The sequence below is a fragment of the Poromitra crassiceps genome (genome assembly GCF_964638095.1).
Source record: "Poromitra crassiceps genome assembly, chromosome: 23".
NCBI classification, from domain to species: Eukaryota; Metazoa; Chordata; class Actinopteri; order Beryciformes; family Melamphaidae; genus Poromitra; species Poromitra crassiceps.
Window position 1 is genome coordinate 1,437,480 of NC_139639.1, and position 23,903 is coordinate 1,461,382.

Consider the following 23,903-nt stretch of genomic DNA (forward strand, 5'->3'; position numbering starts at 1 on the left):
ATTCCAGGGAATTACGTTAACGTCTGCGGGTCTTTATTAACGTTAATGGCTCGCGCTGCCTCGGAGGAGAGAAAACCATCCGAAACTTTCTTTGTTGGAGTCCAGGTATGTTTTACAAGAAAGTGCTCGTCATTGTCGACGATAACGTTATCTGACCTGGCTAACAGTGGATACTCTGCTTGCTGGCTGTGTACCGAGCTCAAAGTAGTAGGCTACGTTCTTTGTTTTACACCCTGCGCTGTCCACTACAAAAACGACTCTCTTCTTCATGACGTTCTTTCATATTTGGCGCCGTGACCGCCGGAAGTGTTAGACGGACCCGGAAGAATTTGGCCCACTGTAAGGTCTGAACATAAGGTGAATAAGATCCAGACAGCCTCATCATGACGTCATGAGCTAGTCTGCACTCTGCACTGAATGTTGTATTATGACATGATCACACTTACACCTGTCCTCAGCTAACAAGCCATCTAGATGTTGTGAGAGGCTGCAATGTGCACATGGCTCGCTTTGATTGCTCAGTTCTTTCTCTTCAGTGTCCTTTGTTGGTCAAGCGGTGGGGAAAAAGCTGCTGGAAACTGGTGACTAGTGAGATTGGTTTAATTCATTTTGAATGGAAAGGCTGCAAATGCTTCAAGTCAAAATGTGTCTATTGTAGCACACTGAGAAATTAAAAGTTTTAAAATTTTAAACTCCAGCAATAGGGCACCACAGTCCAGCCTTACAGTAAAGAGTAGAAGTTGTGACGAGCATTTCCCAAAGCATCTGGTGAATGCTGCTCCATGACTGAATAAAAGGTCTAATCTAAAATATGACTGACACTTCTTTAGTGAAAGCTTGTGACATTTGTGCGATAGTAAAACGGCACTTCTTTAACAGGTGCGAGTGTTCCTCACAGCCCCTTCCTTCCTCACCAGTCTTGTCAGAGTTACACAGCAGCGTCTCCTTCTCCGCCCGGAGTCCTGGACTGGGCCCGTGTTTCATCCACGTGGCGATGGTGAACTGGTCCGTCAGGTTCTGGGGCACCACCCAATCCGGAACGTTGGCCGCCTGGCGCCCGTCGAATCGGTAGATGAGGTCACTGTCTCGCCCGCTGTCGGTCAGCAAGGACGCCGTCCAGTTGGTGGAAGGGCTGGGGGAGGGAAGGAGGTCGGTGCTGCCTGACGCAGCGCCTGGATGCACCAAACAGGAAATAGAAAACTGTCAAGGTAGACGGAGAATGATCCTGGAAAAGAATGATACTGTAGTATACATACGTTCTTCTTTCTATGTCATCTCTTTGGGTACAATACTGTATGTAAGCACACCTTGAATTCAGACCCTAATATTGTGAGTGTGTGTCAGCACTTTAGAGTTGAGAGGTGGATCAGTGGTAACCATGGGACCCTTGTCACATGTCAACCCCCCAACCCCCTCTCTCATCCCCCTTTCCTGTCTCTTTCAACTGTACTGTCTAATAAAGAAGACATGCCATAAAGATCATCTGTGACAGTAGGATTAACAGCTGACATGCCAACTGTAAAAGTCACACATTTAAAATGACATCCATATGTTATGTTTCCACTTCTGAATCTAATTTTCACTGAGATTGTGCCTAGTTGAGGTGATCCTACATCTAACTACATCTGTCATGGCAGGGATCTTTTTCTTCTTCTTTCTCAATTAGACAGTAACAAAACAGTGGAACGTGAAGACCTATTTAATCACAAGTCTGCTTCCTCAACAGGAATACTCTCTATGTTAGCATTATATGGATGTCATTAAATTTCAAGAGGCTACCACTATCTAGTGTTTCACATAATGTAAAGAAATGTTCTGGCCGGGATAGAAATGGGATGCAATAATGAGCATGTCACGGAGCGGTTTAGAAGGTAATTTAAAATGAGAAATGAAATTCCAAATTGTGTCCAGGATTAAAATGCCAGAGTGAAAATTGGCAGATACTGTAATACACTGCAGAGAGGTTAAGATGTCAAAAAGTAATTTCTTCTTTCAATTAAAAAAAATAATCCTTATCTTTCATTATTCTTAAAACTCTTTGCTCTGTCTTTGGCCTCTACTTTCTTACATTGCACTTCAGTAAAGGATGCATCTCATTGCATCCAATCTTGCTTTTGAATTCTCCTCACCACAGAGTTCCTGCAGAGACTTTTCTCCTTACCAGAGTTCCTGCAGAGACTTTTCTCCTTACCACAGAGTTTCTGCAGAGACTTTTCAGAGTAGGTTTCGCGGTCGCAGCCCTTCCCGATGTGATTGGTCTGCAGCTCCACCATGGCCCTCACCCCAGACAGCGGGCCACCGCACGTTTCCAGGTGCATCTTGGGAAACAGCTGCTTGCTTCCAGTCCCTGGTTCGTAGTCAACGCGCTTGTTCCAACCTTGAAGGATGAAAATCCGTTGAGCGTTTGTACTGTAGTTTATTAAATATGGTCTTTAGTCAATTATTGCACTGGTCTCTTCCCGTACAATATTGGGTAATGTGGTATCACACAATATCAATCAAATGTGATTCATTGATTTATTTTGCAGTCTATTAGTTTAGTTTTTACAATAATTATTTGAATGAACTGATTATTTCCATTACCAGTTTCCATTGTATGCTGTAACTGTATGTGATACAGTGAACAGCTGTTGACTATTTGGATGAGTCAGTCTCACTGCATAGCTGGTCTAAGAGTGCATATTACTCTAAATCCATTTACACATCACCTATGATAACCAGATGATTAAACACCATTTCAGACGGAAGCCCGTCTTTATTGTCACACGAACACTACAACACATGCATGCGGCCACAACACACAATCATGCTGACGGTGGCCGGTGAAATATGTCCTCTGCATTTGACCCATCCAGGCTTGTCCTTTCCTCCAGGGGGCAGGCCAGGAGCAGTGGTCACTTTTTCTTTCGAGCGCCCGGGAACCATCATTGGACCAACTTTGGATGTTGTCGTCACTGGTCGGATGACGATCTTCTGCATGTTTTTAGTGGGGGGTTATGTACGGAGGAACCCCCTGGGGGGTACGGGGAGAACATGCAAACTCCACACAGAAAGGCCCTTTCGACGAGATAGTAGTAGGTAGGCACGAGTAGGCACTGAAGATATGGGGGGGTCACAACTCCAGCGCCCACAGCGTCCCAGGGGAGAATCGAACTCAGGACCTTCTAGCTGTGAGGCGACAGCGCTACCGACTGCGCCACTGTACCCCGACATAATTGTCGATCTGCTGCCTAGTATTGTGACTAACTTGATCTAGTATATAGAAGCAAAGATATCTAAATATCATTATGTTGGCTGTGGTTTCACTATGTAAAAATGACTACAGTGCTTGTGGAGCAAAATGTTTCTCTAACCCATACTGTCATACCTGTGTCTACCGCCACAGGGCGTGGTTATTGCTTATCCTATGTGGGGTTAGAAATCACACGTAGATGACCAGGAAATCCCCACTGATTAGCCTCATCTCTTCCACCTGTTGAGTCAGCAGCTGGCTGCATTTCCTATTTAACTGTTGGGCATACTGTGCTCTGGTAATGCCGACTTTCTCCCCCGAAGGATGACTGAAAGCCCTGAGGTATGTTGTGCAAATTGTAAAACTGTATTACGGGAGTTTTGTGGTGGGGATTTAAGCCGATGGTGACTTTTGTTTTGGTTGTATTTGTTAGTGTGCACCTATGTAACAGGGTAGTATAGATTTCATCAACCCATGTAAAGTGTTGGTAATTTAGAAGGGTTACAAAACAGTTCTATAAGTTCCAGTTAAATGTGAAGCATTTACAATGTCTGCCAAGTCTTTTATTTATTTTATTTTATTTTAGTTAGGAAATCAGTATCTATGAATGTAATATTCTGTCTCTTTCCCCGTGGAATTGAATATTTGGTACATTCCTGTTTGCAACTCGCATTCTGTCTTTCCCCCCCGTGGGATAGAGCCTCCATAGTGCACATGGAGACCCAGCACCCGCGCGTGCCCTCGCCCAGCCAGACGCCCCTCAGCATCAGCAGCGAGTCGGACACGGAGCACAGCGCCCCCCGCCTGAAGAAGCCACGCCGGGCCGTCTTCACCCGGCTGCAGCTGATGGGCCTGGAGAAGAAGTTCCAGGAGCATTAGTGCCCGATAGGTTAGACCTGGCCCAGTCACTCGGTATCACAGAGCTTCAGGTCATGAACTGGTACCAGAACAGACGTAAACGCCTCCACCTGCACATGGAGACCCAGCACCCGCGGGTGCCCTCGCCCAGCCAGACGCCCGTTCCAGCCTGCTTTTCACAGAGCGCGCTCACTTCCTCTTCAGTTCAACGAGGCGACTGAAGAGAAGGTTTGTACTTTTGTCCTCTTGGTGTAAAATGCATACATATACAGGTCATTTTCCATGCAGAGATAAAACCGTGCATAGGTTAGCACAATTCTAGAGTGGTTCGTTCTGTATTTCCCTCCAAATCATTGTAGAAGATACAACTTTAAACGTAACTACCCCAGTGTTTATATCAACTCACGTTAGGTTTTCACGTGGGTAGAAGCCCAGTAATGGCGGCGCTGGTGTTGATATCAGCAAGTAATTTGGTTAGTTTAAGAAAAGGAACTCTGATGTAAATGGAAATGGTATTTTGTATGTATGTATAAAAAATGGTTGTACTTTGTCCATGTGTGTTAAGTGTGAACAGAAAAATTATTGTACATGTATAAGTTAAAAGATATCCTGTTTGTATTCACTCAGTGATAGTGGCTGTGACCGTCCTGTCTGTGCCTGTATATTCGCTGCTGATGCTGAAGATTCATTTATTTTCTTGGAGTTTTTTATATTCAATTGTATAGGATAACACTTGTGAGTTGAACGAGGCGACTGAAGAGAAGTGATAGTGGCTGTGACCATCCTGTCTGTGCCTGTATATTCACTGCTGCCTGGATATCTTGTCTGTTCACACAGTAAAAAAGTCAAATCAACCTGACCTACTGCTGTCCTTGTGACTTCTTGGGGAGTTCCTGCCGTATGCAGCTGGTTACACCTACGGTATACCCAGCCAAGATGCGTCGATAAGCCCCCTGCCTAACAGCCTCGGCGAGCGGAACGAGGTATTCTGTTTGCACTTTTAGCAGGTCCAATTGTGTTGTTTTTGTGAATGTACATGTATTTTATTCGTTTATGTATGTGGTTTGGTGGGTGGTCTATTGACTTTGTCTTGATGTCTTTTAATTCTTCTATGTATTTAGTGTGATGGTGTAGTCAACCCCATTGCTGCTTTCTATTTAGTGTTTGCACTTTATCTGTTTTGTTGCACGTTGACTGGTGATGTTTTAATTAGTTGTTTAATAAAGTTTGTATTTTAATTGTTACATTAGCTTTAATAAGTTCTATGTAGGCCTACTATTGTTTATTTTTGATGTGCAGGCTGTAAATTGATATGTTTTGTATGTCCCTTTATAGTTTTCACGGTGTCAACCATCATGTCTCCCAGTCGTGCCTGTTGGAGAAAATAAAATCAATGGTTCATCAGTCGAGACTCTCTGCGTCCTGTTACTACTGCCCAGAGCTGTTACAGTGAAAACTCGCCCTCTACATCGGAGACCAGCCTACCACCATCCTCGTCCTTCATCAAAGTCAACCTAAACCACACTCAATTGTCAGGCAAGAACTGTGCAACACACCATAGGACTGCATAGCAGCTGCAACGATCGACTCTAAATAAGAAATATTGAAGAGTCCTTTGCACATGCACGATTGCACACCTGCTTTACCCGTAGCACTTTGACCGTACTTCATGCACTTTACCTCTTGCTATGGTTCAAATGTGTGAGACTTTGATGTTTTAAGTACGGCGACCCCCCTTTTAAGTTTATACAATCTTACGGTATGGTGAATATGATGGCTACTCCCAACCAGAGATATTAAAGAGAGTCCTTTGCACATGCACAATTGCACCTTTGCTTTAGCTATGGCATTTCGATCACACTATGCACTTTATCTCATGTTATGGTTCCAACGTATAAGACTTTCATGTTTTAAGTGTGGCCAGCCCCCCTTTTAACGATGTAAGATCATGGTATGAAGAATATAATCATTACGTGTTGATGTCCTATATAAGTGGTAAATTCTGGAATTAGTCTTAAGGCCAAAGTCCTATGCGCAAAGTGGGTGAGCTAAATACTTTGCTTTGATGGATTTGTAAACGTCTGGCTGGAGTTTTATACGCTCTTTAAAGCTAAAGCTACGACTCAACACACATTTATTCCAAACATAGCATACCACATTCAAAGTTCATAGCCAATCCGCCCAGGTCAAGAAGATGTCACTCCCTGGAGAAGGAGCGAACCACCCATCCAGACAAAGAAGACTAACGGAGAAGGGTCAAGGTTTACGTGATCAGCGCGCCCAAAAACACCATGAAGCTTTCCATAAGGCGTACAATTCTTGGAAACGGACAGCAAGAGACAGCAGAACAGCGCTGAAGGCCTACTGTTGCCCGGACGATCTCGATAGAATCGAGGAAGCAGCCCGTGAGTGTCATAATCTAGTTCGCCTTACATACGACCCCATTTTACGGAACCAGACCACCATGCCAGACATTGCCAGCAAAATGGACACATGTGCAAACTTGACCGATGAGATTTTTTCTTTATTTATCAAAATGATACACAAGCTAAACATTTACATAATAAATACAGTGCTGGCAGAGAACGGTGTCATTTCTTGCGGCGGTCGTGTTTTCTGATTATGTCTATGAGGTTGTTGGTGGTGACCAAGGTGTCGTGGGGCCCCGGCCTGGCTCTCTGCTTGTCCCTCCTCTGCTGCTCGTGCAGGTGGGGCGAGTTGAGGAGCTGGGGGGGCAGGATGGAGCCTGTGGGCTTCACCCGCTTCACCACCTCTAGGAACAGGCGCTTGTTGTTGAGGAAGGTGATGGCCGTCCCCCTGTGGCCCAGCCGACCCACCCGGCCCACCTGATGGACGTACTCATCCATGCTGGATGGCATGTCGAAGTTGACCACCAATTTGACATTGACCAGGTCCAGCCCTCTGCCCAGCACTCCTGTACTGACCACCACCTCAAAGTCTCCCTCCAGCAGACCCATTTCTGGGAGTGCGGTTTTCCCTCAAAGCCTTTTTGTGCTGCATCTTGTTACGACCTGGCTCAAGGCGTAGACAAAAGTGGAGACCACACATGACTTTTATACAAAATAATCAAATTTATTTTAAGGAAACTAAATAAAGAAGTAAATCAGTAGTGTCTGTAATGTGTGGATGAGTGTAAAGGTACAAATCAAATGTCAAACCCAACCGAAACAAATCAACTGAACAGGGCAAGGAGGAGAGAGAGACTGACTGCTCAGGCCTCCATTTATAGGAGTGAGCAGCCACACCCACACAGGTGTTGGAGGTTAGCTGATTACTGTAGGTAGGTGGTGATGAGTCTCTCCTCCCAGCTCGGCAACTAAACAAACAGGCCAATTGGGCCTAAAGGGCCAAGGGCTGTCACAATCTCCTCCAGCTCTTTGCTGGTCTTCTTCTTCTCCGCCTCCAGGGCTTCAACAATCCTCACCTGGTGGTCCTCCATCGCCTGCATAGTCATTTTGTTCAACTTCCTACGTCTGTTCTGGTACCAGTTCATGACCTGAAGTTCTGTGAGACCGAGTGACTGGGCCAGGTCTAACCTATCGGGCACTTTGAGGTACTTCTTCTCCTGGAACTTTTTCTCCAGGCCCATCAGCTGCAGCCGGGTGAAGACGGCCCGGCGTGGCTTCTTCAGGCGGGGGGCGCTGTGCTCCGTGTCCGACTCGCTGCTGATGCTGAGGGGCGTCTGGCTGGGTGAGGGCACCCGCGGGTGCTGGGTCTCCATGTGCAGGTGGAGGCGTTTACGTCTGTTCTGGTACCAGTTCATGACCTGAAGTTCTGTGAGACCGAGTGATTGGGCCAGGTCTAACCTATCGGGCACTTTGAGGTACTTCTGCTCCTGGAACTTTTTCTCCAGGCCCATCAGCTGCAGCCGGGTGAAGACGGCCCGGCGTGGCTTCTTCAGGCGGGGGGGCGCTGTGCTCCGTGTCCGACTCGCTGCTGATGCTCAGGGGCGTCTGGCTGGGCGAGGGCACCCGCGGGTGCTGGGTCTCCATGTGCAGGTGGAGGCGTTTACGTCTGTTCTGGTACCAGTTCATGACCTGAAGCTCTGTGAGACCGAGTGACTGGGCCAGGTCTAACCTATCGGGCACTTTGAGGTACTTCTGCTCCTGGAACTTTTTCTACAGGCCCATCAGCTGCAGCCGGGTGAAGACGGCCCGGCGTGGCTTCTTCAGGCGGGGGGGCGCTGTGCTCCGTGTCCGACTCGCTGCTGATGCTGAGGGGCGTCTGGCTGGGCGAGGGCACCCGCGGGTGCTGGGTCTCCATGTGCAGGTGGAGGCGTTTACGTCTGTTCTGGTACCAGTTCATGACCTGAAGCTCTGTGAGACCGAGTGACTGGGCCAGGTCTAACCTATCGGGCACTTTGAGGTACTTTGAGGTACCCGCGGGTGCTGGGTCTCCATGTGCAGGTGGAGGCGTTTCTTTTGGCTGTCCACCTCCTGCTCCAGGCCCAGCTTGGCCGTCTTTAGCTCCACCATCTGGCTGGCCACTCTCTGCTGCTCCAGCTGCTGGACACGCTTCCGCTTGCTCTCCTTGTCAGGTTTTCTGGGATTTCTTTTGATTCAACTCTGCTTAAACTTGAAAAAAGCCTTTGACCCACAGAGGACGCACGGAACAACTCTTCTGTCTTGTCTTCTCTTTATTTTACCGATTTTTATCGAGTCTTGCAGACAATGTAGACAATGTACATGTAGGTTGATAACCTAAAATGAAATAAAATAAACAATGCTTTCATTTAGTTGTCAAAATTCTTCAACCATCACAAGCAATCTTGATTTTAGGTTAGCATAGCATAAAACAGCCCACACACTGCTAGCTTACAAACATTTGCCATGTGCTCGTTAACAAACACTATTTATGCACTTAATGTTTTCCTTCTCAAAATATTAACTGAACCAAAAAATAAACCATCTTCTACATACCAGTAGCTCTCTGCAGTTCAACAGTTGAATTCCCTCTCGTTCTGCTTCTCTCAAGGATTTTTCCCTGCTTCTCTCAAGTCTGCTTCTGACTTTCTCCGCCTCCATGCCCTGAGTCCTCTGAGCCGCCCGCAGCTTGTCCACCTCTGCCTTCAGCTCTCTGATGAGCTTGGCGTTGGTGTCCTCATTGACCTTGGCCAGGTTGATGATCATGCGGGCCTGCTGGGCGTAGTGCAGGGTGCTCAGGCTCTCCTCCACGTGGGTGCCTGCCGGGCTCAGCGTGGCGATCATGGCCGTCTTGGAGTTCCTGCCAAGACTCTCTTTCAGCAGCCATGTTAGGACAGACTCTCTGTAGGGTATGAAGACCGTCTTCCTGCTCAGAGCCTGTTCTGACAGGGCAGAGATCACCTTCCCCAGGGCGAGCAGTGACTTGTTGATGCTCGTGCCTTCCTTGAGTCGTTCCCCGCTGGTCTGGGCTGAGTTAGAGCGCTCGCTACCAGCCAGGTCCACCAGGTTGATCCTGCTGGTAATCCGGTGGTCATGCTCCTCTCCCTCCACCAACTGTGTCTTGGTCTGGGTCATAACCAAGGTGAAGACTGAGTGGGACCTGGAGCTCTTGTCGTTCATGCCTGTGGTTGTTGTGGCTCTCTGCTTGTTGCCGAGCTCCAGCCAACCCTTGATGTCACTGTAAGAGCTCACCACATTAGCAGAGAGCTCAGCGACGTACGGCCCGTGGACTGGATGTTCCCTCACACGCAGGGGCATCGTCCTCTGGTTGGGGTGATCTCTGGTCACCAGCAGGTCATGGATCTTCTCATTGTACACTTCAAAGTAGCTCATCTCCAAATGACATGCCATCTCTGTCTTCGATGGAGGCCACTCTCACCTCTTGATCTTTGATGGAGGCCACTCTGGAGAAAAGCTCCTGGCAGAAGCGAGGGATCACTCCCGCCTTATCTCCAAAGCCCATCATTGTGTACGACTTGCCGGAACGCTTCATGGTGTTTTTGATGGCGCTGATCACGTAAACCTTGACCCTTCTCCGTTAGTCCTCTTTGTCTGGATGGGTGGTTCGCTCCTTCTCCAGGGAGTGACATCTTCTTGACCTGGGCGGATTGGCTATGAACTTTGAATGTGGTATGCTATGTTTGGAATAAATGTGTGTGAGTCGTAGCTTTAGCTTTAAAGAGCGATATAAAACTCCAGCCAGACGTTTACAAATCCATCAAAGCAAAGTATTTAGCTCACCCACTTTGCGCATAGGACTTCGGTCATACAGTAACTGAAACGGTAATCTCAGAAACGTCACATAAATCAAACCATTCAAGCATGTACTCCAGCAGTTCTAGCAAACGACTAGAGGCGGAAGCAGAACTCGCAGCCAAACGGGAAAATGCAAAGGCAATGAAGGATGTCCAAGCGCAGCAAACACGATTCAACAAACTGGAAAATGAATTGAAACTCGAAGATGCGACAATGTTGGGGGAAATGGAGCGTAAACGGGTGGATGTCCAAGTAGCAGCTGCTCGAGCAAGAGTGTACGAGACCCCGGTAATGGATTGTGAGCCTGAAGTGAACCAGCCGCCCGAATCTGCAGCCCCGCTAAACCCACGCGCTACATTATTCCAGCCTCAAGTAACACCTCTGACAGCGACAGCATCTGAAGAGACCATCGGCCTAGCCCAAGCATTAGCAAGCTCACTAAGCATAAACCGCCTGCCTGTGCCTGAGCCAACAATATTTAATGGCGACCCAATGACATTTATTGACTGGAAGATGTCCTTCATGACCCTCATTGACCAGAAACCCCTCCCAGCAAGTGAGAAGATGTTTTACCTGAAGACATATCTCACTGGAGAGGCAAGCAAGGCTGTGCAAGGATTCTTTTATAGGACTTCGGAGGATGCTTACGCGGGCGCCTGGAAGGTACTACAAGAGAGGTACGGGAACCCGTTCAACGTGCAAAAAGCCTTTCGCGATAAGCTCACCACCTGGCCTAAAATTAGCGCGACCGATCCTTTCGGACTTAGGGAATTTGCCGACTTTCTACAAGGATGCGCAGAGGCAATCCCACACGTCAAAGGATTAGCCATCTTGAACGATTGTGAAGAAAACCACAAGCTGCTCAAGAAAATGCCAGAGTGGATCGTGCGGAGGTGGAGCCGAATTGTCGCCGAAGAATTGGACGCATCTGGAAACTATCCAGACTTCACCCATTTCACAGCCTTTTTAAACAAAGAGGTCCGTATAGCGTGCAACCCCGTCACCTCCCCCTTTCTAATTGACTTTAAGACCACAGACGACACATTACCCAAGAAAGTTAGAGTCCTCAACACAAGCACTCAACCAGAGAATTTAATCAGAGAAACGGAAGAAACCACCGATTACAAGGCAAGACCACCGTGCCCAGTCTGCAAGGATGAGACGCATAACATTGCCAGATGCCCCACCTACGTTTCAAAAACTATGGAACATAAAAAAGCATTCATCCATGAAAATCGTCTCAGTTTCGGATGCTTGAGGAAGGGACACATCTCCAAAGATTGCGAAAGGCGACACACCTGTAACACCTGCCGTCGACAACATCCTACCTGTTTGCACGAAGAACGGAGACCAAGATCAGAAGAGACCGCCAATAACGGCCCAGCTTCCACAAACGGTACAAACCAGGAAGTCCACAGTGTTATGTCGCACGCATCAACGCATTACACCCCCGCTACTTCAAGTATAGTCCCAGTCCTGGTAGCCTCAGTACTTGAGCCCCAGAGAGAAGTACTCACTTACGCACTACTTGACACTCAAAGCGATTCAACTTTCATTCTTGAAGATCTGCTTGAACACCTGAATGTGGACCCTAAACCAGTGAAGCTGAAACTTAGCAAAATGACAGCGGTTGACACAGTCTTGACGAGTAAGAGCATCGGTGGTCTACAAGTGCGAGGGCTTCATTCCGGAAAACACCTTCAAATAAAGAAAGCCTACACCCGTAAATCAATCCCAGTGGGTAAATCCTACATCCCGACCAAGAAAACAGCACTGCTATGGCCTCACCTCGAACACCTAGCAGACAAGATGCCATCACTTCAAGACTGCGAAGTAGGACTGCTAATTGGATATAACTGTCCATCAGCACTAGCCCCGCTGGAAGCTGTCATAGGCGCTGAAGATGAACCATTTGCGCAGCGAACTGAGCTTGGCTGGAGCATAATAGGCCCATTGAATCCTCATCCAGGCAAGCAGAGAAGTCAAAGCTTTGTCCACGGTACAGCAAGGGAGCCAGCATCATTTCAGAAAGAGCAAAGAGCGAAGGATAGAAGGTATAATCAATCCCCTGCTCAAGTTGTCCCCGTCCCTGTCATTTCTGCTTCTAGCTCTAAGAAGCAAGCCACTTGCAACAGTGAACACATCGATAAAGAGATGTTGGAGTGGGGGTCATCTCCAAGAGCCGAATCTTTAAAGACCAGTTCAGATTCTAAGTCGACCCGTAAATCATCTCTTCATAGACCAAGCTCTGACAATTTCCCAGATCAGAGCATATTGGCAGGCAAAGCACGACGAAAGGAAGCCAATCCTGTGTACTCCATCACAGTTGAAGATGATGATCAGGAAATTGATTTGACAAATGAAGACCGTTTAGCCCTGCAGGATTCATGTAAGGAAGATCTCTCGACAAAGGATGAACCAGAGCAAGAGGAGAAAGATAATCAAGGAAGAGAAATGATTAAAGAGGAAAATGTCCTCACCGAGAAGGCTGGAAAGGCTGTGGATGTAAACGGGGAGTCTGAATCACCCCCTAAAGAGCCGTTTCAAACTCTTGGATCTGTCTGCCAACAGTCTAAGGGTCCAGCCACTTCTAGCCGCCGTCTAGAGCCTCAACCGCTACCACCTGAGTGTATCTCTGCATCTCTGTCGCTGCCCCATAATCAGCCTAATCACCCTAAAGACGTCCCCTCTTCATCTGTCTTGGAAGCAACGCCATCCAAACCCATGTCGCACGGGTTACAACACACACATTATACATTCAAAATGATTATACCGAAAAGCGGTCAGATGTAATCTGAAAATCCCATATGGTTAATTTATTTAGCTGAGGTGTGCATAATGGGATTTGGTGGGAGTGTAACTGACCGCTTATTTTCTTTGCTGCTTAGTTTCTTCCCCACATAATTTACACCCTTTCCTTTCTGAATTATTGTAGTGTCCACTAGCTGGCAGCCTCCTCTTATGCCAGGATCAGACTACACGATATTTTTTGTCGTTCACGATGTCACCATGTCAGACGAGGCCATCATACTGCCATAAATTCGTGACATGTCTTGGTCGGGAGACTGGCCACACTACAAGTGTATTCTCGCTTAACACCGACAGAGCATCGTATGCCACCGCCATCACGTCGTCTGCTGTCGTCAGCGAGTTCACAGGTCGTTGGGGAGGCGGACCTGTGAACGAAATCTCCCAGCATGCATTGAGGCCACTACATTGACAAGAAATAGCAACCAAATCAGCCTAAATAGGCTAAAGTGGTAGATATAAATAATGTTTATGTTAGCACAACATGCAATTGTAAAACATTTCAATATTGGGCAAAATAAAACATTGAAATCCAAACACAACCCTATGTGAAACATGTATGTAATCCAGGTGCTATATATATCCCTTGCAGAATTAACGTTATTTGGATGAGTGACAGGCTCTACTGTGATGCACTGTGATGTCCGCTCCAGCCTCCAACTTACTTCATGTGCACGCCCACTATTTTCTTGCCAGCTGCTGCGAGACGAGAAGGAAGAGAAACGAGCATGCAGCCGACTCTGCTGAGCTCATGTTATTTGTAGTGAGCAATGCCCATTGCCCAGGCGTTTAAACGCAAATTAAAACACCCTGGCCTTTTTATCTCTTTTATTCTTTTGAGCGGAGCGGAGCGGTGAGTGCGAGCGGGTGAAATCTGTATCGAGCGGGGAGCGGTCTCCCCAGGACCTGATACCTGTCTTCCGGGGTGTCACACTAGGCAAAACCATGTCCAAAAGACTGACATGCCAGTCTTTTCGTCAGGGCGTCGTGAGGCGTCCTAGACGTCCCGACTGGTCCCGACGCTGGTCTTTGATTATGTCACACTACAAGAGGTGAAGACGGCCGATCGTCGTCCCCGACGGTCATATTCGGGCCCGACGCTGAAAATCTGTCGCCCACGACCAAATCGGTCTAATATCGGGCTGAATTCGTGTAGTCTGAACCAGGCATTACACTCTAGTCTGGTTGGTCTGTGTAGATGACCAGGAAATCCCCACTGATTAGCCTAATCTCTTCCACCTGTTGAGTCAGCAGCTGGCTGCATTTCTTATTTAACTGTTCGGCATACTGTGCTCTGGTAATGCCGACTTTCTCCCCCGAAGGAAGACCGTAACATGACTGAAAGCCCTGAGGTATGTTGTGCAAATTGTAAAACTGTATTACGGGAGTTTTGTGCTGGGGATTTAAGCCGATGGTGACTTTTGTTTTGGTTGTATTTGTTAGTGTGCACCTACGGTATACCCAGCCAAGATGCGTCGATAAGCCCCCTGCCTAACAGCCTCGGCGAGCGGAACGAGGTATTCTGTTTGCACTTTTAGCAGGTCCAATTGTGTTGTTTTTGTGAATGTACATGTATTTTATTCGTTTATGTATGTGGTTTGGTGGGTGGTCTATTGACTTTGTCTTGATGTCTTTTAATTCTTCTATGTATTTAGTGTGATGGTGTAGTCAACCCCATTGCTGCTTTCTATTTAGTGTTTGCACTTTATCTGTTTTGTTGCACGTTGACTGGTGATGTTTTAATTAGTTGTTTAATAAAGTTTGTATTTGAATTGTTACATTAGCTTTAATAAGTTCTATGTAGGCCTACTATTGTTTATTTTTGATGTGCAGGCTGTAAATTGATATGTTTGGATGTCCCTTTATAGTTTTCACGGTGTCAACCATCATGTCTCCCAGTCGTGCCTGTTGGAGAAAATAAAATCAATGGTTCATCAGTCGAGACTCTCTGCGTCCTGTTACTACTGCCCAGAGCTGTTACACTGGGTGTGTACTGTATGTTTCAGAGGAGGTGAATATCAAAGACGTCAGTGTCTGAAGACACGCTATACTGACCCTGCAGGCCTTTTTCACCATCAAACAGCTATAGCTGCTACACTGAAAATCAAAATTAACATGTGAGGATGAGTACAAAGGTGGAGCAGAAATGTGAAGACAAAAAATAGAAAAGGTGGAAAAATATATTAAGAAATGAGAGAGGGATTGAACGGGGGCTTGAGGCTACGCAACTCAAATGTTATGCTCAATTTAGCTGTGTGTGTGTGTGTGCGTGCGCGCGCTTGAACACTTACATTTAATCTAAGCGCTGAGCGTCAAGCTATTTATTCATTTTAATTTTATTTAGGTCCCACTTTGCTATCGCCAACACTGCTGCCGTCTTGACCTGACTAGATCGATGCCCTATTAGAGATGTAGGCCATAAAATCAGATGCTATATATCATATGTCATTCTGCTATATATCATATGTCATTCTGCTATATATCATATGTCATTCTGCTATATCCAGTGTATTGATCTTAGAAACGATGACAGGCAGCTACATACATGGGCACCCTGGGAGCGTGGAATTTGCTGGAGTCAGAGGGAGAATGATGTGGCCCCAGCAACATGACAGGCCTGGATGTAGAGGATGCTGCCCTCCTTGCACCTGTCATTCCTGCTGCAACGTGTTACATTTTCATTACGCTCAATATGTGTCAGACTGCCACACTGGGATTCACAACCCTGATTGTGTGTGTGTGTGTGTGTGCGCACGCGTGCTTGCGTGTGTGTGTGTGTTTGTGCGCACACGGGTGCATGTGTGTTTGTGCGCACACGGGTGCATGTGTGTGCGCGCGCGTGCTTGCGTGTGTGTGTGTGTGTGTGTGTGTGGGAAGACATTTGACAGCTGTCACCCAGGCTACAGAATGTGATAGGAGCCAAACACGGACAGAGAAATGGGCTGTGATTAGGAAGGAGGAGGGGCAGTGTGAGGAAGGGGTGAAGAGCCATGGCCGACCCCATCTTTGCCAGGGGGAGTCTTCTTCAAAAACGGAGACGCACGACTTACACGACATAAGACTATCTAAAAGGTGACGTGTACAAAGGACGTGATCGGACGCGCCATTGCGCCGATGTTTTATTCATGTAGCCCGGAGCCACTATGGGTTAATGGTCTGACTACAGGAATATGTAGTACAGGCTGACCCAAATCACCATGTTACCATGCAACATTAATGAGGGTGTTAGCAGAGGGTGATACAGTAACAGTGTGTTCAACTAAGCGTTTCTCTCTGATCCAAAAGGCGGTGGATTTCTAACTGAAGTGTGTGTATTTGTGCTAATCCCTTAAAGTTGTCTGTTCTGCTTGCTCTCTTGCTCTCTGCCTTATCTTTGCCTCTGATTCCTCTGTGAGCCTGACTGCTGACATGCTGTCAGCGCTGACAGGTGCAGCAGCAGGGGAGATGGCTTGGCTCCAGTAGCGAGCTGCTACATGTAGCATGTTAAAGCTGTGTGCGATAAAAACGCTCCTGTCAACTTTCCCCTCTGGAGGCTTTTGTCAGGTCTTGTGATCTCGTTGAGAGACTTTCATTCTAAACCAGGATATTCTTTCTTTCTTTTGTTCTTTCTTTCTTCCTTCACTGGAGGTGGTCTTCAGTGTTCCTCCATCTCCTCCACAGGGGGCAGGTGACCTGGGTTGCTCAAGTAAACAAAAAACAAGGAAGTGGCAAACAGCTGGAAGAAGGACAGAAGAGGAGACGATTGGCTAAGCCGTCAGGGTGCAGGATTATAACTTCTCTCCACTTTATCTCCTTTTCTCAAGTCGTCTTGCCTCTCCTCTCCTCTAGAATATGCTCACAAACTGTGAGCTGCATTGCCTCCTTTGATTTTCATGGTGCAATCTTAGACATTCAAAACAAATATGGGCGCACACTTACACACTTAAGTTACCGTGAAATACTTTCATGGTAAGTTAGAATTAGAGCATTTTTAGAGCAAAATGTTGCTGCTTGTTTCTCTGCTGACCTTGCCACCCAGGTTTGCAGACAGGCTTGACATCGATGAGTACAGCCACACTGTCTTTGGCTCTCTTCTGACCACAGTCAAAGGCCGTCACCATGATCCTGTAGCTCTGCTGCTTGTCGTAGCTCAGTCGCTCCGTGTTCCTGATGTTGCCTATAGGAAGAGACAGGGCACAGACACTTATGCTTATTTATTATATAATAATAAATTGAAAAGCACTTTACGTTGGGCAATAATTGAAAGTCACTTTAGATTCAAGACAGTGACCGTTGGGAATGAAAATAACTCTTCAGCAATGTACTTGCTGATAAGCCTTACACCGAAATCCCAGGCTCCAACGAACTCATATAGCATTTGAATAGTTACAGTGTATGCTTCTCTGTAAACAAATCTAAATTTGCAGTGTTGGATAATCTTCACCTGTCACAATGCTAATCAAAATGAGATTGAGATTCAGGTGAGGGTTATTTTCCACCATGCAAGATATTGGAGATGCTAAAGGTAGCTGTAACTGAACAAACGTCGCTTTGGTACAGCCAGTAGGCAAGGCTAGCTAAGGGCTAATGTACACCTCCTCTGGAACAGATGCGGTATGGCTCCGGTATATGGAGACCCACACTCATGTAATCTGTCAGACGTATGCGGGATCCGACAAAAATGTACTGCATGTATCGCCCATCAATTAACATGGGCGCAGTTTTGCCGAATCCGCAACGCAGCCGTAACGCATCTGGTGTACATTGCCTGTAAGCGTAATTGTAGGCTGAAGTTACCCTCCAACAGAGCACCCGTGGACTCTCTGAAACAGCATAATGAAATGTTATTCCCATAAAGACACAAGCCGTCTTTAGACCTGAACTGAAGGGAAAGTAAAAAGAAAACAAAAACTCAAAAACTTTTTTTTCCACTTGATGCTTAAACATAATTATTTATCTACAGTATGTGACTTTCACTTGACTTGTGAGGACAATCTAAGCTATTTTGGTCGTTTGTGTCTGGAGGCTTGCCTGTATGAATTGAAAGGCTGTCAGTTTGAATCCTCTCTGGGAGGAGAGGAAGAGAAGAGACGAGACGAGACGGGAAGAGAAGAGAAGAGAAGAAGAGAAGAGAGGAGGAGAAGAGAAGAGAGGAGGAGAAGAGAGGAGGAGAAGAGGAGAGAGGAGGAGAAGAGACAAGGAGAAGAGAAGACAGGAGGAGAAGAGGAGAGACGAGACGAGACGAGACGGGAAAATAAGATAAGAAGAGAGGAAGAGAAGAGACGAGACGGGAAGAGAAGAGAAGAAGAGAGGAAGAGAAGAGACAGGGAGAAGAGAAGAGACAGGAAGAGAAGAGACAGGGAGAAGAGAAGAGAAGAGAAGAAGAGAGTAGAGAAGAGACGGGAAGAGAAGAGAAGAGAAGAGACAAGGAGAAGAGAAGAGACAAGGAGAAGAGGAGAGGAGGAGAAGAGAAGAGGAGGAGAAAAGAGAAGGAGAAGAGAAGAGACGAGACGGGAAGAGATGAGAAGAGGAGAAGAGAAGAAGAGAGGAGGAGACGAGACGAGACGAGACGAGACGGGAAGAGAAGAGGAGAGGAGAGGAGAAGAGAAATGGCGTAATAAGCACTGAACTATAAGACAAATAAGACAAGAACGCAGTGTCACAGCACAGGAAAGAGCAGACCGTGAAATGTCAGCAAAGGAGAGGTGAGGAGGAGGTCAGAGATGCTTTCCTACACTAACTACTCAGCTCACCTGGTGTGAAAAAGTCTAACACTTAAGTTATGGGACAGCATTTTTCCACATTTATCACAACAGGTGAGACTTACTGTAAAGAGGTGAGATTCTGACTTTGGCAGAACATTTTCCCTTTAGGACAATTTCATGGGGGTTCAGGAGCAGTCAACCTCTGGCAGAAGAGGCTCTACTGTCCCCGTTGGGCTTCAGTCTTTTGTTTGTTTTGTTTTTGTTTTAATCTCTCGGTGTGAATGATGCAAGCAGATGAAATTTAGTTGTTGAGTAGAACATCATAAAAGTGGGTTATGTGGAGACTACTTCCTGTTCATAGTCGTTCCTCCTTCATTTAACCATTCTGTGCTGGGAACATGAAATTCACTCACTTTTAGTGCATGTATTTGCATTTTAAATCTTTGTGCTTATTGATTCTATTAGTGTGAATATAACTGAGTTTGGCGCCCCCTGCTGGAACTGCTTGCTACATGTACCTCCGCTACCGATAAGCGGTTGAACCATTGAAGATGGATGGATGAGGATAACTTACTGCATAATTTAGATTTTTATTCCCTCTGACTCCCAATATCAATGGATTTGCTGCCATATTTGTTATCTGTGTTGACACTTCCAAAATTCACGACACCAAGTGGGAGATAATTATATCCGAGTCGAGTATTTCGGATTTTCTGAGCTCCCCACATCTTCCCAAAAAGTACTTGTTAAGACAGAGTAACTAACTGCTGCTGACCCAAATAGACTTCATTAGCTGGTGCGGCTCTTCATATCGTGATCTTTTTGGATGCAATGTTATTCATCCAGAGTCCCAAGTGTGGAACACTCCCCACAACCTCCCCACAACCTCCCCACAGCGGCTCCAGCTGCTGGCCAGTCTCTTCTTGGTTTTAATCCCTTTGCTTTATGGCGCACATTCTTTCACATGTGATCTCATTTTGCATGCCTTTATGGCTTTATGTCTTACTCTACTCCCACACTCTTTCTCTCTGCCTCCGTTTGTCTATGTTGGATTTAATAACTACAACCAACTCTTATCTGGAGGTTCAGAACAGAAGTGTTGTATGGTCACAACATACGCACGCCGTGTCAACTTCCACATTTTACTTTCTATAGAAGAAAAGACGAGAAGAGAAGAGAACAGAAGAGAACAGAGGAGAAGAGAACAGAAGAGAAGAGGGGAGACAGAAAGTAGTGCATTTTACATAAACGCACACATGCACGCACACACAGACAGACACATGCACGCACACACACACACACACGCACACAGACACACACACACACACACACACACACACACACACACACACACACACACACACGCACGCACACACACACAAAGCCCTGCAGTCCTCCATCAGTCTGGATTAAACTGCACTCAGATCAACACAGTGTGGATATGGAAGCTCTGGGAGCAGCCAGCACAACGCCCAAAGCTGAACCCTTACAGAGGGAGATGTGCTCAGAATAGAATCCAATCAACAATAAATTACTCTTCCAGTCATCTGGGACTGCTGTAAAGCCATCACTGAGTACGCTATATATACATGTGATCACTTATTTGATGTATGATGTATGTACAGAAACCGTCTAAAACATATGGACAGGACAGCGTGACGTCACCCTTTCGTTTTTGGACTCCCGTTTTTGTGTGGCAGCCTAGTGTGGCTGTCGCCATCTTGGGGTTCTTGTGCAGCTCGGGTGCGACTGCACGAGACCAGGCGTTTCCCAGAGGCACAGCAGCTCTACCTGCTATTGGTCCATGATCAGCAAGCTGCGCGATCACTGGACAGGCGACCTGTCAATCACTCTGTCTTTTCTATCGTCTATTTAATTCTAAACGGGTGAGTTATATAAAAATTCACCCCCGTACAGTTGTTATGAAAGGTGAAATTAGCTATACCAAAAACGTGTTTTGAACCAGGCTGTAGACATGCTTAATCCTGTTGTAAAGATGGGCATTTTAACATGGGGTGGTGAATGGGGAACGAGTCTCTTTTGGAGTCAGCCTCGAGTGGCCATTCAAGGAACTACAGCTTTCAGCATCACTTCCACAGCTTCCTCTGGCCAAGCCCAAGCTTGCCGCCTCTGTATGCACAGCCGGTGGAGTAATGCCTACATGGAGGCAGTGCTAGGTCATCAAATCAATCATTTCCATGTGTCAATCCTACATGTATGATCTTTGTGGATGTGTGTGTGAGCTTTAATATGTGAAACGTGAAAGCGGACGGACAAACCCTGTCTTTATTTTGTCACAGACGACACACCATGCATGCACACATGTGCACGGCAGCCAGTACACACACACAAGCACGCACGGACGCGCACACACACACACACACACACACACACACACACACACACACACACACACACACACACACACACACACATGCACACACACACACACACACACACACACACACACACACACACACACACACACACACACACACACCCAGGGGGGGCCTAACTCCCAGGGGGTCTGCTCTGAGAGCAGTATTGCCTCAGACCAGAATGTTTATTAATGTTGCAATTAATGTTGCATGTACAGTGCTGTATCTTCTTATATAAAAGGGTCTAGGAGTAGTAACATAGTAACATAAAGAAGTGCAAATTTGGCACCATGTGTGTTACTGATGCAGCCAGCTGCCTGGCAAAAATATTGCCAGGCAGCTGGCTGCCGGCCACTGATGACATCATTTGTCCTCAGTTTGTTTGTTTGTTTTTAAGATTCGAGAGGGAAAAAGTTATTTTGCAACATTTATTTCTTCAACAGAAAACTTCAAATGCAATCATCATCATCATCATCATCATCATAAATTTCCTAAGGCAAACGATCGGTGTTAGTCACGATTTTGCAATCATCAGTGATTTGTGATGCAAATCGTGACATCATCAGTGAAATCATCAGTGATGTCATAATTCCCATGGTTACGCCCATGGCGCATTGTCTCCAGAGTCTCCACCCTGGAAATCCGGCACGTGTAGCGCGCATGATTCCTCGTATACGGTATATTAACTTTTAAAAAACACTTGAAAATAAAAGTTGAAAATAAAATGTACGATCAGCATTTTTGGCCACAGACAAAAGATCTGCAAACATGTTGATACTGGCTTAGCCTGAAGTCCAGCGATGGTCTGGTCTTTGTTGATGGTTCAGAGGAGTGCAGGGGCAAACAGAGAATTCCCTTCTTCGTACACTGTCGTATACTGTAGTACGCAGAGATCACTTGCTGGCATCACTTGATCTGTGGTGGTGTTTTATAGCAAGTTGGGATCCTTTATGTTGCGTTAGCGCCTCCTTCTGGATTTATCCATCCAGTTTCACTACATCACATCGCTTGATCTGTTTCATGAGGACGATGGCGCAAAGCAGGGCAATCATCAGAAGAGCTCCAGTTCCAACGAAGATGCCCATCACCACTAGAGATGCTTCTCTCTCAAACACATTTGCAATGACTCCAGGGCAGTTAGGCATGATGGCTCGCTCCCAGATGGTGTCTGGTTTGGGGCACGTCTGTTGAGCAATGTCCACCAAGGGCACCCCCGTCACACCACAGCAGTGGAGCATGTTGTGGACGAACGCGAGGGTGAGGCCAATGACTGCGTCTCCTCCGGTCTTTACATACAGAGCATACATGCTAGCGTAGAACTCTGTAAGGTGCAGCACCACCTCATGGCTCCTGCTATAGGCGAGTATTCCAACTGCAATCTCAGCGCCGGCCAGAAGGGCCAGAAGGACGGAGAACACTTTCAGAGCACATCTGTTCTCAATGCAGGTACCGTAGTCCCCAAAGGCAGCCATAATCAGCATCACTGAGCCGAGAGCAATCAGCACTGTCACGCCGATGACAAATGCACTCGAGTTGAGGTCCTCAAATTCAAAGATGCCTCTTGTGTCTTTGCTGAACCTCAGCCACAAGCCGAGTGCCAAAAAGGCCACGCCCACCACCGAAAAGATCATGTTGAGAACGAGGAGGATGCATTTACTGCACACGAGGCCACATCTGTCCACTGCCATGTTTGTTTTGTAGGACGGACGCAGGAAAAGGCACTGGCAAAGTCAGTTTTGATGTTCTTGATCTAAAGTTCCTTCCTCTTGCAGACCACAAACAGCATTTGTTGTGAGTTAATCGCGTCCTGAGTGATGTAAATCAAGCAATTGTGATGTCATCAGTGATGTCATCAGTGAGTGATGCCATCAGTGATGTCACTTGAGCATTTTGAGGGTTGTCAGTCAGTACTATGAGAACTAGTCGCTATTGCCCACAGCCAATTTGCACAACTTCGCATCACTGATGACATCACTCACTGATGACATCATAATTGCTTGAGTGACCATCACTGGAGTGCTCAAGTGACATCTGTCAGACCAGAATGTTTATTAATGTTGCAATTAATGTTGCATGTACAGTGCTGTATCTTCTTCTTATATAAAAGGGCCTAGGAGTAGTAACATAGTAACATAAAGTGCAAATTCGGCACCATGTGTGTTACTGATGCAGCCAGCTGCCTGGCAAAAATATTGCCAGGCAGCTGGCTGCCGGCCACTGATGACATCATTTGTCCTCAGTTTGTTTGTTTGTTTTTAAGATTCGAGAGGGAAAAAGTTATTTTGCAACATTTATTTCTTCAACAGAAAACTTCAAATGCAATCATCATCATCATCATCATCATCATCATCATCCATTTCCTAAGGCAAACGATCGGTGTTAGTCACGATTTTGCGGGCGGGCGGTGTTTTGTCACATTTTGTGTCACGACGCAAATCGTGACATCATCAGTGATTTGTGATGCAAATCGTGACATCATCAGTGAAATCATCAGTGATGTCATAATTCCCATGGTTACGCCCATGGCGCATTGTGTCCAGAGTCTCCACCCTGGAAATCGGGCACATGTAGCGCGCATGATTCCTCGTATACGGTATATTAACTTTTAAAAAACACTTGAAAATAAAATGTACGATCAGCATTTTTGGCCACAGACAAAAGATCTGCAAACATGTTGATACTGGCTTAGCCTGAACTCCAGCGATGGTCTGGTCTTTGTTGATGGTTCAGAGGAGTGCAGGGG

General features: G+C 46.5%; 3 protein-coding genes across 3 annotated transcripts in view; all 3 read right to left on the reverse strand.

Annotated features, from left to right (window-relative positions):
- Positions 1–23,903, reverse strand: part of LOC310797335 (calsyntenin-2-like) — a gene marked incomplete at both ends in the record, with an annotated part of 214,194 nt that overhangs the window by 38,596 nt on the left and 151,695 nt on the right. The window contains 3 exons of the mRNA XM_083659704.1: positions 915–1,172; positions 2,192–2,377; positions 17,105–17,254. Coding sequence (XP_083515830.1) covers positions 915–1,172; positions 2,192–2,377; positions 17,105–17,254 — 594 coding nt within the window. The remainder of the gene's footprint in view (positions 1–914; positions 1,173–2,191; positions 2,378–17,104; positions 17,255–23,903) is intronic.
- Positions 7,918–9,867, reverse strand: LOC310797311 (kinesin-like protein KIF14; the record flags this gene model as incomplete). The annotated part of the gene is made up of 4 exons (XM_083659682.1): positions 7,918–8,148; positions 8,234–8,401; positions 8,491–8,640; positions 9,121–9,867. The coding sequence occupies 4 exons, from the start codon at positions 9,865–9,867 to the stop codon at positions 7,918–7,920; spliced, it is 1,296 nt and encodes a 431-aa protein (XP_083515808.1).
- On the reverse strand, positions 22,138–22,848 carry LOC310797312 (CD9 antigen-like; the record flags this gene model as incomplete). Its single annotated transcript, XM_083659683.1, has 1 exon — positions 22,138–22,848. The coding sequence occupies one exon, from the start codon at positions 22,846–22,848 to the stop codon at positions 22,138–22,140; it is 711 nt and encodes a 236-aa protein (XP_083515809.1).